The sequence below is a fragment of the Azolla caroliniana genome, unplaced genomic scaffold, assembly GCF_043228905.1.
Source record: "Azolla caroliniana isolate FFs.n. ecotype wild unplaced genomic scaffold, voAzoCaro1.0.p SCAF_12, whole genome shotgun sequence".
Classification (NCBI taxonomy): Eukaryota; Viridiplantae; Streptophyta; class Polypodiopsida; order Salviniales; family Salviniaceae; genus Azolla; species Azolla caroliniana.
In genome coordinates this window covers 1,854,639-1,868,751 of record NW_028230447.1, presented here as the reverse complement: position 1 = coordinate 1,868,751, position 14,113 = coordinate 1,854,639, and the positions used below count along the sequence as shown (strand labels likewise).

The 14,113-nt window shown below is 37.1% G+C and overlaps 2 protein-coding genes across 2 annotated transcripts; one reads left to right on the top strand and one right to left on the bottom strand.

Moving 5' to 3' along the window:
- Nucleotides 1–2,112: 2,112 nt before the first annotated feature.
- On the top strand, nt 2,113–5,739 carry LOC147856777 (selT-like protein). The gene is made up of 4 exons (XM_087328865.1): nt 2,113–2,381; nt 4,694–4,776; nt 4,932–5,250; nt 5,415–5,739. Exons 1-4 carry the CDS (start codon nt 2,202–2,204, stop codon nt 5,505–5,507), a joined length of 675 nt encoding a protein of 224 aa, XP_087184991.1. The 5' UTR covers nt 2,113–2,201; the 3' UTR covers nt 5,508–5,739.
- Nucleotides 5,740–6,573: 834 nt separating this feature from the next.
- Nucleotides 6,574–13,671, bottom strand: LOC147856776 (protease Do-like 8, chloroplastic). The gene is made up of 13 exons (XM_087328657.1): nt 13,435–13,671; nt 12,778–12,896; nt 12,152–12,234; nt 11,891–11,989; nt 11,459–11,525; nt 9,927–10,002; nt 9,335–9,401; nt 9,015–9,232; nt 8,284–8,351; nt 8,023–8,102; nt 7,850–7,936; nt 7,656–7,763; nt 6,574–6,952 (listed from the first exon to the last, which is right to left on the bottom strand). Exons 1-13 carry the CDS (start codon nt 13,587–13,589, stop codon nt 6,827–6,829), a joined length of 1,353 nt encoding a protein of 450 aa, XP_087184783.1. The 5' UTR covers nt 13,590–13,671; the 3' UTR covers nt 6,574–6,826.
- Between the last annotated feature and the right edge of the window lie 442 nt (nt 13,672–14,113).

Sequence of the window (14,113 nt, the reverse complement as noted above, 5' to 3'; positions counted from 1 at the left end):
GATGAGAACCATCACTAAAGTGCATTGAGATATCTCCAATGCCAATCACATCACACTGATGTGAATCTCTAGGTCAAACTTTCCCAAGTAACTTGGCTTCATAACATGTAAACCACTCTCTATGTGAAGTACATGGAATGATGCACCGTAGTCCAACAACCACGTATGAGATGGAGAAAAAACCATATTCATCCCAACATGTGTGCTAACATCATCTAAGCCCAATATGTCTGTCTGATCACATGTTGCATTTACTTCCTCTATTTCCACCGAGGAGGAGGAACCACTAGAGTGATTTCTATGGGATCTCAATGTCGTCTTTTCCACTCATAGAGTGATTTCTATGGGAATTAAAGGAACCACCGCATGAGGTGTCCGAAACCTCAAACATTTCAGAGACCATTAAGTGGTAAGTAAACCTAGTCGATTGCAACTCTAAGAACCTAATGATAGTTGGGACGCTACTCACTAGTAGGTCTCAAATACAACTATCACCATGTTCAAAGGTATGTATGTGTGTTCGCCTAAGAAGAACACCTCACTCTTATCTCAACCAAAGGTAAATGGAATGTGACTAAGACGCAACTTCCAATTTCACAATCTCACATCAAGTGAGCAAGCATTGAAAAATGCAAGTCCTCTCTTTGTAAACTAGAAACGAGTGAGTCCTCTCTGTATCTAGGTTTAGAGAAGAAGAAAAAATACCTTTAGAAGGTATATTTCCCCCAAAAATGGCTCAAAAAATAGTGAAACAACAAGACCTTACGACAGCAAGAGAGTTTGGAGATTACCTCTCTTTGACGAGTTCTTGAAAAATAGCAGAGAGGGGGCAAAGACAGAAAAAACCAAACGATTCCTACCACATACAAGGTCTCTCACGAAGCCCTTAGCTCTGATACCATTGTTGGAAGAGTAACGAGGAGAAACGGACGAGTTGCTTTTTTTCTGTAGAGGAAACGATGAACAACACACACACACACACACACACACACACACACACATAGAGAAGACAGCACACAGAAAAAATGATTATTTTTGGCAGGCACACCAAGCCCTCGTTTTTTATTATTACCTTATATACTATCTATCACAAAACCGAATCGTTTACAAAAATCTAAACCTAAACCGAACTGAACCGTTTAAACCGTTATGATGTGGTTTTGCAATTCAATTCAATTAAAACCATACCATTGTCGATTGTTATTTCTGCTATAGAAAGAGTGAAAATGACAATGTTGCCTTTTTTACGTAAAAGACGATGGTAAGGATTAATATTATACCATTATCTAAAGTTGATTAATAACGATAACCCTCTACATGCATAAACTCTAGGAAATGCAACTATTGGAGCTAAATAATGCATATTTTTTTCTACATTGAATTTCTATATTGCTTCTTAGTGAGAAAGTCAGGGTGTGAAGGCCTATCACTCACACATGAACATGTTCAACCATCATTCATTTTTCATACAACCGCTTTGTTTAGTCTTCTTCTTCTTCTACTCGCAACATTAACAAAAACAAATATATTCAATTCTGGAAACACATCACCCCCATCATATTGCAAAGAGAACTCGTCCTATTGATTGGCTCAAGATTGGTGGGAGAAATCTGAGACGTCAAGGTGGCTTCTCTTAATCAAAGCTTCCCAAAACGTTGTTATTGCTGCCCAAGGCAAGCCAATCTACAGAGTGGGGACACGGGAGGTGTTGGAGTAGTGTTGTGTGTGTGTGTGTGTGTGTGTGTGTGTATAAAAGAGCAGTCAGCAGGGTGAGGAATGTGGTGACCGACGGAGTCCACCTCGAAGACATTAATAATTAGACCTAAGAACTGACTCTACAGACTTCTCCTTCTTCTTCTTATTCTCTAATAATAAGATCAGAGACATTAATAAGAAGACCTGAGAACTGATTCTACAAACTTCTTCTTCGTCTCTTATAATAAGACCTAAGAACTTACTCTACAGACTTCTTCTTCTTCTTCTTCTTCTTCTTCTCAGGGGCCATCTTGGAAAATGAAGGAAAACTTGGGGGGGCATTTTCAGAAATAATGGAAACCTAAAGGGCTATTTTGGAGAATTTCATGGTTTTTTCTAGCCTGCTCTCTCTGTCTCTGTCTCTGTCTCTGTCTCTGTGGCCTCAGAGTTGAAGATCGATCGATCGAAAGCGACACAGCGAGAAAGGAAGAAGAAGACGAGCAGCCATGGCCACCCCTGATCGAGTCCATTTCCTTATTTTAGTAGCCCTCCCTCTCTCCCTCTTGGCTTCGGATTTCTATTGTATCTTCTTGAAGACACCTCCGCCGAAGCCTCACCATCACCACCACCAGCAGAAAGATGGTGGTGTTTTACCTCCTCTCAGCTTTGCCCCTTCTCCATCCAAGGTAAGCATCTTTATCTCTTTATTTCGGGCCTGCTAAAGAAATGGCTTTATATGTTCTATGCATGTCTTTTATAAGATCATAGAGCTGTTTGTACATCATAGCAATCTGATAGTTCTACTAAGGAAACAACATTCTTTGTATGTCTTTGTATTATGTGTATGTTAGAACGAAAACACTTTCTAGTAGACCTCCGCCAGACATTTTCGCTGCTTAAGAAGAATCGTTTCTTTGTTTGTATTTCTTCTTTTGCATATATTTTATGTGATCATAGACTTTTAATACTTTCGAGGAAACTTCCTTGTATATTATAGGAATCCGATATGACCGTTAACGAAACAGCATATTTTGTGTGATTTTGTATGATGTATATTGTAGAATTTGTTCTTAGATGCGTATTTTAGTTGACTGAATGCCTTCCTTAATTCTTTGTGTGTCTTTCGAGCTGGTGTGTATTGTAGAAATTGGCCACTTTTTATAGAGCTGGTGTAGGATATGAAATTTTGTCTCTTTTCAGCTATTGTATTTTTATAGAGCTAGTGCCAGTTTTGAATGCTTTACTTGTCTTTTGAGCTAGTATATTTCAGTCAATAACATGCTATAAATAGAGAAAGGTCAAACAAGCAATGGGATTGTGAACAGCAAAAGTGAAAGGGACAAGGAACATGAAGCTGACAATACGACCCCCCACCCCACCCCGGCAGTTGAACTCACTGATAGGATTATGGATGTTCCTACCCACTTTGTGTCCTTAATCTGCAATACACAGAACCACCCCGTACATCGATATGTGTCCTTATGGCACCTTAATTATCCCTGATTTGTATAGAACATCTAGGTGTCTTTTTGAACTTCACAAGGATCTGAATTAAATGCAATATCATCTGCATGTACTGTGAAGTATATCCAAATACCCAAGAGTTGCGCCCTTTGGCCCATTGTCTCATGATATAATCTGGAACCTCATCAATAAATATATAGGCCAAAAAGAGTTGAAAGGACATCCTTGTTTCACCCATATAGTGAAGGGAATCCACAAATCTGCAATAAATTCTCCTCCCATGTGAACTTTTCTCCTCTATGATGACCCAAAGAGTAGCTTCATGATCTGATGTACATACGCTTCTCCAAAATGCTTTTTGTACTTTAGTTGTGATGCCTGCTGTCATGTATATATCTAATGTCAGCATAGCAAATAAAGGAGAAAAATAAAGAGACAGAAAGAAAAAAGGGATCGACACAGACCCGAGCCTTGAACAGCATCCCATACCGTCATGTATGGGCTTTGAGTTGTACCGAGCACTGGTGCTTGCACGCCACAAGAGTATTCACCACAAGATCACAGATTCAATATATTTGACTCTCACCTTAGGAGGTTAGCTAGGCCTCATATTCATAGCCAGACCGAAGGCCCCCAGGCAAGCTTACACTTGGTCTTTCACCCTCACACTATTATTCTCGTGTGTAGAGAACTACGGTAAAAACTGCAGTGGGGTAAGTAATGGTTATGCCCATAATACCTGCCCATTGAACCCATCTACTCAAGTCATGCTGAAGCATGGAAGCTACATGACTCTATTCAATATAAGAGCTAGGAGCTCTGTAAGCATGTCTCGGGCTCCACTGTGAAGAGACAACCTATGGGAGAGCATAGATCAGAAGTTGATGCAATAGGTGGAGATGGGGAGTTCTCTTAAGAATCCTAGCTCATTAAAATCTGGTAAAATTATCTCAATCTGAGCTAAGAAAACCCCGTATAGATCTTGGTATAGGTTTTAGTGCAGCTAGCTGTGTGAAGGTTTGAAAGTCTTGGTGTCTGGTAAACTGCCTTTAGATAGAACCTTTGATATTTGATTCTCTACCCCTCTGGGTAATGGCCATTTTGTAATTTTTATAGTTAGTATGTGTGATCATTGCAACAAACATTTATTTTGTCAAAGATCCATTATGAGCTGATTTGTCTTCCTTATCTGGGATCACAAATTATCTTGATATAAACGTTGACCTCTATAAGCGTTGACCTCTACAATATGTGAAACTCTATTTTAACTAGGATAATGTATATCTTGATATAAGCATTGACCTCTACAATATGGTGTACGTTTAAGGGTCATTTGTAATTTTTGTAGACAGCATTTGTGAATGTGTGACCATTGCAATAGACATTTATGTTACCCAAGATGTATTGTGAGTTGTCGTGTAGTGTCTTCCTATTCTGGGATCTCAAATAAATTTCAATGTGGAACTCTTCCTACATTGAGATTATGTACATCCTGATATCAGCATTAACCTATATAGTATGGTATATGTTTCAGGTTTCAGGAAGAACTGGAGCACTTGATTCGGCAAGCCTTGGTGGAAAGTTCCACATTTCTTTTTGTGCATCTTGTTCTTACAAGTAAACTTGCTCTCCCTGGTATTATCTGGGGAAAACCCTGAAATATCCTGTAGTATTTAGGACTGTTTGAGGAAATAAAGAACTCCCCTGTTATCTATGAGTCAGAATGGAGCTATTCATAAACCAAATTTCTCATTATCTATAATATTTGGCAGGAAAACAGCAATGGATACACGGACAACTCTAATGAGCTTTTTCCCTGGGACTGATGTTGTGTTAACCAACTATCCACCTCCTTTGCCTAAACGACTGCTAATCAAGGTCATTCCTTTAGTTCAATTTGCAGGCATAGCTTTAGTGGTTGGAGGCGACCATATATTTCCACGATTGGGTTATGCCTCTCCCCCTGCATGGTACAATTATTTACGCCAAAATCGGTTTGGAGCTGCAGCAGGTTGTTGGATCTTAGGGAATGTGTTACAAAATACCCTTCAGAGTACCGGAGCGTTCGAGGTTTACTTTGATGGTGATTTGGTAAGTTAGTTTCCATTATTTATTCATTTTTATTTCATGTCTTTTGACAAGCATTATTTGCTTGTTCAAGATTTTATATCTTGATTTGGTGAGTTTCTTTGCTTCTGCCTTTTCTCACCTCTATATGCAAACATAATTTGCTCATTCAAGATTTCATCTTGTAGATCTTTTCAAAACTAAGGGAAGGTAGATTTCCGAATGAATTTGAGCTGCGGGAGACTGTTGGCAAGACTCTCGAGCTGAAAACAAAGATGTAAGATAAATATCCGACTTCTCCATTTGAGCACAAAGCATGGATTGGCAACATAGTTTCGGATAATTGTACCATTCAATGTTGATGGAAATACCAAAAATACCTCTTGGCAGTTGAATCTATTTTACATTAATGGATTTAGTTTCACTAATGGTGGGCTAAGTAATCTGGAAAGATGGTTGCCTCATACATACTAAACTGTTTGAATATGTTTGAAAGTTACCTGTCTTACATTCCCTGGGGTGTTTCAATGAATGCTTGTTTTTGTTGAGATGTTCTATATTATTTTAAAAGCTTTGAATTTGTAAATAGAATCCACAGCCATTTATCCAAATCTTATCTGTATGATGATGAATCATGAACCATTGTTGTGGAAGTTTGCACTGGTGAACATCAGATTTTCGTAGATCTAAACAATATTTGCTTGCCTAGTCCCAAATTCATACACATCATGCCTAATGTATCTTAACTTCCCTAGTTGAAACCATGCTTATATGGACCAGGAACAACAATGCAATAGTGCTAGTTATTGTTTATGTCAGTTGTATACAGTATATAGAGGATAGGAAGTTACTGAACAATGATGCAATGGTGCTAGTTATTGTTATGTCAGTCGTATACAATATATAGAGGTCAGGAAGGAAGTTGCTGAGAACCAGGCAATTGGGGCTTTTCAACCGGGAGTGATTGTTTTGTGTATCAAAATTGAAGGAGAAAAAACGCTTGCCAGATGGTATTGTGGTTTTCCATGGGTTTGATCAATTGCTTGGAAATTATGAATGGTATATGGGGTACGTTTCATGCTCTAAGGAAATGCAAACGTAAAGAGGAATGGACCAAGAATGGAGAAAACGCGCCCACCTGATGAGTACTTTTGACATAGTAATTTTCTGCAGGTTTGATGAATTGCTTGGAAGTGATGAATGGTATGTGTGATTTTATGTTTCATGCTCAAGGAAATGCAAACGTAAAAGGACAATGTCTGATGGTTATATGTTACAAATCTCTAACGTTCTATTGTACTACAGCATAAATTTTATAATTGAATGCATCCCGATAATTAGAACTGATCCCCAAATAGCCTTTAGTATGAGCTATGTCTCTGATATTTTCCATTAGTGAAACAATAGAATACACAAACTAAGATATATATATATATACACACATATATCTTAGGGCGATAAATTTACATTCAACATTGCAAGCAAGCTGAAGAGGGCAGTTCATGATAATAAATTACAGTCCATGAAGTGTAAATATACCGATGAACTCCCAGATAATTCCTCATTTTAACTATGCCACCATATCCAGCCAATCCACGGACTATGCACTTTCTTCCAGCGTTACCTCAACTTCCACTTTGCTATCATTGCGTTGTACCAGCAATTCAACTTTATCACCAACATTATAAGCATCCAAAACCTTCGTAAAGTCTGCAATATTCTTGACCTGGATTACAAATATTTCAGAATGAAGAAATATAAAGATGGAATCCCATAACACAATATTTGTTCTCTTGTGTGAACAAAGAGGACAGACATTACATAATAGTAACGAGTATTTATTAATATTATTTCAACTGGGACCTCATAAAAACTTGAAGATGACAAAAAAAGAACTTCACATGTCAAACGATACAAACAGAATATCAACATGGTATCTGTACCAATGACTTCTTCATAGAGTGTAACTTACTAACAGTAATACAGTGCTCCATATTATGGCAATTGACTTCAGAACCATGATCAAAGACAAAACTAAGCATGGGATTTGGTTATTGTCAGCTTCCCATGTATCTCATCACGCAGTAAAGGTTGGAAGTTCGTAATAGGAGAAGCCGTTACCTCTTAGAAGCTCCAATAATTTATTATTACAGTGGGGACATCGCAGAATACTCAGTACTTCAATTCTATTAAAACATTTTACTAGACTTTAACAATAAAGGATGAATATTATTTAGGTTATGAATTAGGTGCAAAAGCTTTGGAATTTGGCCAATCTTGTTGTCTCCAGAATTTTGCATTTGGATTGAACTCAAACTCCAGGATCGTGTAATTATTAGTTGACTTTAATCTAATACAAGTTTAAACTGGAGCATTTAAAAACACATTATATACCCTCAGGAAGCAAAAAAACAATGATTTTTGCTCACCGGTGCACCATTTACACCAACAATAATATCTCCCAGTACAATATTTCCAGCAAGACCTCGCCTCGTGGGTATCAGTCCTGCCTTTGCTCCAGCACCCTTCTCAGCCACCTGCAATACTCCATTTGAAGCAACTATAGAATACCTACTCGTTTGATAATGTATATAGACCACTTAAAGAATAATAATAATCTTACTGAAAGGATAAGCACTCCAGTTTTGACATTGAGTTGTTTGGCAACCAGATCCGGTGCAAATTGGACACTTAAAGTTGGCCTCACAACCTGTTCACAAGTAGAAAAGATTAGATACTATTTCCATAAATCAGTCTCCATATATGAAAAAGAAATTTCAAAAACATCAACTTTACCTTGCCAAAGGCAATTAGTTGAGAAACGATTTTTGATACAACATCTGAAGGTATTGCAAAACCCACTCCAGCTGAAGTACCTGATTTGTTTGTACCATAGCACATGAGGATAATAATTAGAGCTTTCTATATCTCATCATGATCACCTTCGAGCTACCTTTAGCATAATTAAAAGTTGCCAGAAACATTTACATTGTACATTTGAATTTTCTGTAACCACACATCAGGGTTGAAAGAAACAAACATTAGGTGTGTGCTTACCTGTCCGTGTAAATATTGCTGTGTTGATGCCAATCAGATTTCCTCTAGAATCCAGCAAAGGGCCACCGCTGTGAACATATGAATGTAATATGATCACTTCATTAGTTGGTTAAAGACTAATAAATGGAAAAACAAAACTTCGAATGAATATTAATTTAAAGTCCAGGTTTGATATCTCCAACATTATATTTGCAGCATTTCAGTATCAAGTGGGAAATTAAAAAACGGATGAATTGATTTTTTCGAACTAATTGCAGATGCTTAAGCATCAGGGGAAAGCATGGAATTCAACTTCAACGCCTATTTTTTATAATTTAGGAAACCCACATGGAATTCTGATCCATGTCCTTGCCTTTCACTTCATTCCAATGGAAGCCACTTCCCAAATTGCATAGTATTTCTTATAAAAAATGGATGTTTGTTAGCTAGCTTTTATTATTCTTTTACGTTCAACGGCCTAGTATTCATGTCATTGGTATAACATTGTTGATTCCAGTTCAATTTCATGTTGAGTCCTCTATGAGGAGTTAAGAGCACTCTTATCCACAAACAACAAAATGAATGGTTTTACCCATTAGTATCTAAATGAAAAACTGATTGTTTCCCACAATGTCTATTTTCATGAGTAAATTTGAACACTCACAATATAAAACGGCAAGAGCAGGCTCAGTGAAAGGTGGAGACTAAACAACATAATCAGTACATTATGGCTCATAAAACTGGAAATCAACCTGTTTCCTGGGTTGATAGCAGCATCTGTCTGAATCCCTCCTTCAATTGTGACACCTGTCTGACTAGATATATCTCTATTCAGTCCACTTACAACACCTACCGTCAGTGTATGGTCAAAACCAAATGGATTTCCTATAGCAAGACATCGTTGTCCAACTTTAACCTTTCCTGAATCTCCAACTGATACAGGCTGAAGCAGTTCAGTGGATGCATTCACCTGACACAATGTTTCTCTTTCAAATCACATAACGCACACCAAAATCAAAAGGAAGAACACACGAAATCTAGGTTTTAAATTTTCACAAAAAAATGAAGTTACTTTCAAGACTGCAAGGTCTTTAGTTCTATCTGCTCCAACCAAAGTCGCTTCATAGTTTTGACGTTTCCTGAAAGAATAGATCAGTTAATTCAGAACCATGTTTGTCAAATTTCCTAAAACTTGAAAAGTTCAATCCAAGAAATACACAAACAATATGATCTTTATACTTTCTGAGAGGTTCTTAAATTTTACAGCATCTAAAAAAATTAAAGAAAAATGAAATTTTGGCACAGGACTCACTCAGGATGAAGCGTGGATTGTGTAAGAGATGCAAGGAATATTGAGCAAATTTAAGAGCTCTCTACTGGTTTCAAATTTTATTAAAGAATGAATTTATATAGTTTGTGATTGCCTTATTTCAAATTGTGACCGTAAGCCTTGCAGTATTATTGTTTGAAATAGTAGAAGAGTTATTATAGGATATTGTTTCAAAGAGACTAGTAGAATTTAGTGGAGTAACACATAATTATTATGCAACTGTTTTATCATTTAAGAAGTTCATTCTGATCAAGAGTTTCCCACTTCTATGATTTATTCTCTTTACCATTTTTAATGACAGCCTCCTGCTACGCAAGTGGATTTGTCTACATACCCATCTGATGTGAGGATTGTGACCTTTGCTACCACTTGTCCAGGACTAAATCCTTTATTTAACGCACTTCCAATCACTGATACAAACATAAGAGAGAATCACTAACCAGAAGAATTAAAGAACTTTATGTAGAACTCTAGTTGTAGCAGGATTCACTTTTCATGTCATGTGAAATCAAAACAAGAAAATCTGGATGAAAACAAGCTATGCTTATCTTATGTTAAAAGTGGTGTCTTCCACAATAATATTTTCAGCTGATGACTAGCTACCAATAATCTTGAAGATTCTTACTTCCTAGACAGACAGCAACATACAAATATGTTTCTTTCCTGGCCCCGAACATGAGTTCTCTGACTTAAGTAGATTCAAGTTATAGATCATGTAATCATACAACATATAAAATGGGTAAAGTTGAAGATTTTTACGTCCTAGACAAACACCAATACGCAAATATCTTTCTTTACCTGCCACCCAAGATGAGTTCTGTGACTTACTTAGCTTCAAGATATAGATCTCAATGTGTACTCAAACAATAGCTCACTGCCCTATTCCTTCTAAGCCCACATAAGGGCTGGGTATGTAACCATTCAAGGTCATTTTTGTTGAGAATCAATCTCAACTTGTGTGAACATGTGCTTGTGAAGAAAAGGACAATGTATGAAAAAGTGTGTGAGCACACTTTATTGTAATCCGTGTAGTTGTCGAGTGTGTGAGAGCACACTTTATTGTAATCCGTGTAGTTGTCGAGTGTTAGTGTGGTCAAAGAATATTAGATATTCTTATGACAAAATCGTCCTCAAGTGGATATCTTGGTTAGATTCCACCAACACATTTAATAGGGCAGTCCCTTGAGGATTTGTATATAAAACCCCCTTTGGCCATTCAGTTTAGTTGATGATTTTTAGATAATTAATATAGCTCTCTTAAGTGCATAAGCTGTCATCCCCCCTACTGTGTGTTTTCTTATTTTTCTGGTTATTCTCTGTAATTCCTTCTCTTGCTTATACATTCACTCTCTCTCTCTCACACACACACTACGCTTCTGAATACTAAACTCTACTAGAGCTAGATTCTTTACAATTTTCATAATACCAGAGTTTGTGAAAAACATATCCTGCATCCTGTCTAAGGAAACCTTGAAACATCCCATGGTATACACAGGTTCTGTGGATCATGTTGACCACAGATCTACAAGAATCTCAGAATCTGTGACACCCACTTTACATATGGCCCCAAATATCTGTTTGCTCAAACACGCTAAGCAATGACTATAATCCCCCATCTGAGATTACGTTGCTGTCCATAAATCCTTTGTAAAGTCAAGAGTGTGAACAAACTAAATTGTCTGGCCTCTTAGAACAAGGGAGGCTCTATCTTCTTTACCTTCAGATGCAAGTTTCCTATCTATTTAGTCTTTAAGACTTTACCAATGGCCATCTTAATTAATACAAGAATATTGTTTTGCACTAAAATTGGAATTATTGGAGAGAAAAGAACAACTCGGGTTTTAGCATCGCTCAAAAACTACATACCATGGTAATTGGTCACAACATGTCCAGCATCATCCCAAATAATTCCTGAGCCATTTCCCTCTGGTACCTTAAATGTAAATATAGCTTTTATGATGACATTATATTTCATAAAGATGATGTTTCTTCGTCTAAAAAGGTTTGACAGCTATAAATGTGAGCAGTTCACAAGATAACACATTTTTTTAACACAGCCATATGGATAAGGGCTCACAAGAGAGAAAATGGATATCAATTATGTTTGAGAATTGAATGTTCTAAAGAGCTGATTGAAAGCACGCAAATCATTATCCCATTTTGATTGTTTACAGTAAGGAAATGATAACACACATCCTTCCAAGTTAGCATATGTTTTCACATAGCAATATCAGCAAAAGGTTGTAACTTGTCGCTCAACCTAAATATACAACTACATTGTATGAAAAATATGTGTACCTCCACAAAGCCTGTTAATGTTGCTTGAGGACGCAATGTGACATCAAATATATTTACAACTGAATATGTTGTTCTCTCAAAAAGATTAACAAGTCGCTCCTGTTGCACATAGAAAGTTTTTCTCTTGTAAGTAATTACCAGAAGAACAGAACATAACTTTCCATTTTGGGACTAAACAATCATTGCAACACCAAATAAATCATTTCGTTCCTAAAATCAGTAATCCATATATTGAGTGCTTGCATGCAGATCATGTGCTACCTCATTAGGTGGAAGCGGACTTGGTGGTGCAATTTTAGGAGTTACATCAGCCAAAGTTACAGTTGGATCACCGAGAGCACTAGCTGGAAACAAGAAAGAAAGAACTGGAGTTAAAATTGTACATTTTCTTGTGATACGATAATAGACTAGTATATTAGATTTCAACTATTAAGAGGAGTATAGTCATAAAACCAATTTTGAGTTCTACTGTCATACCATGAAAAAACATGCAAATGAATAATAAATAGGAATACATATCTGCATGACAGAACATCAAATCAATGTGCGGTAAAGTTAACATTTGCAGAATGTGTATGCAGTTCAATCTGTTTATAGGGAGGGAAAACTAATATACCTCCAAGTTTTTCCTTTATTTCCCTAAATGATCCCAAGTTTTTATTATTTCCACAATATCCGTGCTCAATTCTTTAGTTGAGCTATTTTATTTTTGCTATTTGAACAAATGTATGGTCGATTCAAATCTTTCTTCAAACTTATATCTATTCTTTTGAGCTAGTATAAGTTCAACTGTTCCCCTTTGCCCGCTCTTTTGGGGTTGACCAAGTGTGTTTCGAAAAATAAATTAAAATGCAGGGATTTTCCCTTGTTAAGACAAGCATTCTAACCTGACATACAACCAGAAGCTGAAAGCACAGAAAGGACAAAAGACCCCGATAAAATATCTCTACGGTGAAGTTCCAAAGTCCCTTGATCAATCATGTTTCCTTCACGTAGCTTTTCTTGGCTGTTTCAGCAACCAAAAGCAGAATATTAAAATTTCGAACCTATTTTTGAAATTCATATGAAAGAATCAATACTTCTAAAAGTTTCCAAATACTAACAAAAGTTTCATTTTTATTAGTTGTCTGGGTGAAGAACGGGTATGAGATCTTCAACTTAACCTCAACAACAGCAAAGGAATTCCTGTGTTTCTCTGTGTTGCTTCCATGGTTTTGTTATAAGATTGTAATTCCTGCTTCCCAAAGACATTAACTAATGCACACATTACTTCATCTACTCCTTCTATTGGATCCTTCATCCAACGTGAGCACAATGCTTCAGAAAATGTATGTCAAAATGAATACCCAGTTACAAGGTTAGGTTTTAGCCTTTAGGTTTTGGAGGTGGGCGTCTGTATTTAAAGACTGAACTTTTTCGATTACTCTGCCCGGAATTGTGTTTAGCAAGAGGATCAACACTATAACATAGATACAGATCCGAAGGGGAGGAGACACTGATCAAACATACCAAAGAACATAAGCAAAGATGGGAAGAAGACATACCAGAGGATAGGATGGAAGGATGAAGGTCTGGAGCTCGGACCCTTAGGTCTCCAGTTTCTTCCCAAGGGAGGAGCAGCAGAGTGGGATGGAGATGGAGATGGGGATGGGGATGAAGACCATGAGCTAGTTGGTCGAGAGAACCTCAAGCTTTCCATGTCTTTTGTTTCCTTCTCTGTTCTTGGTGGTAATGCATGTACCAAAGGAATGTGTGTTTATCCTCTGTTTCTCTCTGTCTCTGTCTGTTGCCGGCACTCCTAGCTATGGGCCCTGGTTCGGCTTGAACCCGAACCGAACTATTAAGCCATGGTTTAATTGTTTATCGGTTTGGCTTGGTTTTCAAATATCGTTATACGTTTCGGTTTGGTTTCAATTAGCAGTAAATGGCTTGGTTTCGTTCGGTTTTCAAATATCATTCAACGTTTCCTGTTTGGATTCAATTATTAGTAAACGGTTTGGTCTCAATTCGGTTTGGTTCTAAATCTCGAGTTTAACTGTTTATCAGATTGGTTCGGATTGGTTTGGGTTGGTTTGGAGAATAGTATCTGAAAACCAAACAAAAGTAAACGGTTCGGTTTGGTTCTAAATCTCGAGTTTAACTGTTTATCGGATTGGTTCGGATTGGTTTGGGTTGGTTTGGAGAATATCATTAAATGTTTCAGATTGGTTTCAATCATCAATA

Bases quoted from the DNA above. Each gene is read 5' to 3' on its own strand.
- LOC147856777 (XM_087328865.1), top strand. From the start codon at position 2,202: ATGGCCACCCCTGATCGAGTCCATTTCCTTATTTTAGTAGCCCTCCCT. The intron at 2,382-4,693 runs GTAAGCATCTTT...TATATGTTTCAG, and splicing joins TTGCCCCTTCTCCATCCAAG to GTTTCAGGAAGAACTGGAGC. The intron at 5,251-5,414 runs GTAAGTTAGTTT...TTCATCTTGTAG, and splicing joins TTTACTTTGATGGTGATTTG to ATCTTTTCAAAACTAAGGGA.
- LOC147856776 (XM_087328657.1), bottom strand. From the start codon at position 13,589: ATGGAAAGCTTGAGGTTCTCTCGACCAACTAGCTCATGGTCTTCATCC. The intron at 8,352-9,014 runs GTTGATTTCCAG...ATATGTTCACAG, and splicing joins GCTATCAACCCAGGAAACAG to CGGTGGCCCTTTGCTGGATT. The intron at 7,764-7,849 runs GTAAGATTATTA...GGAGTATTGCAG, and splicing joins CTGGAGTGCTTATCCTTTCA to GTGGCTGAGAAGGGTGCTGG.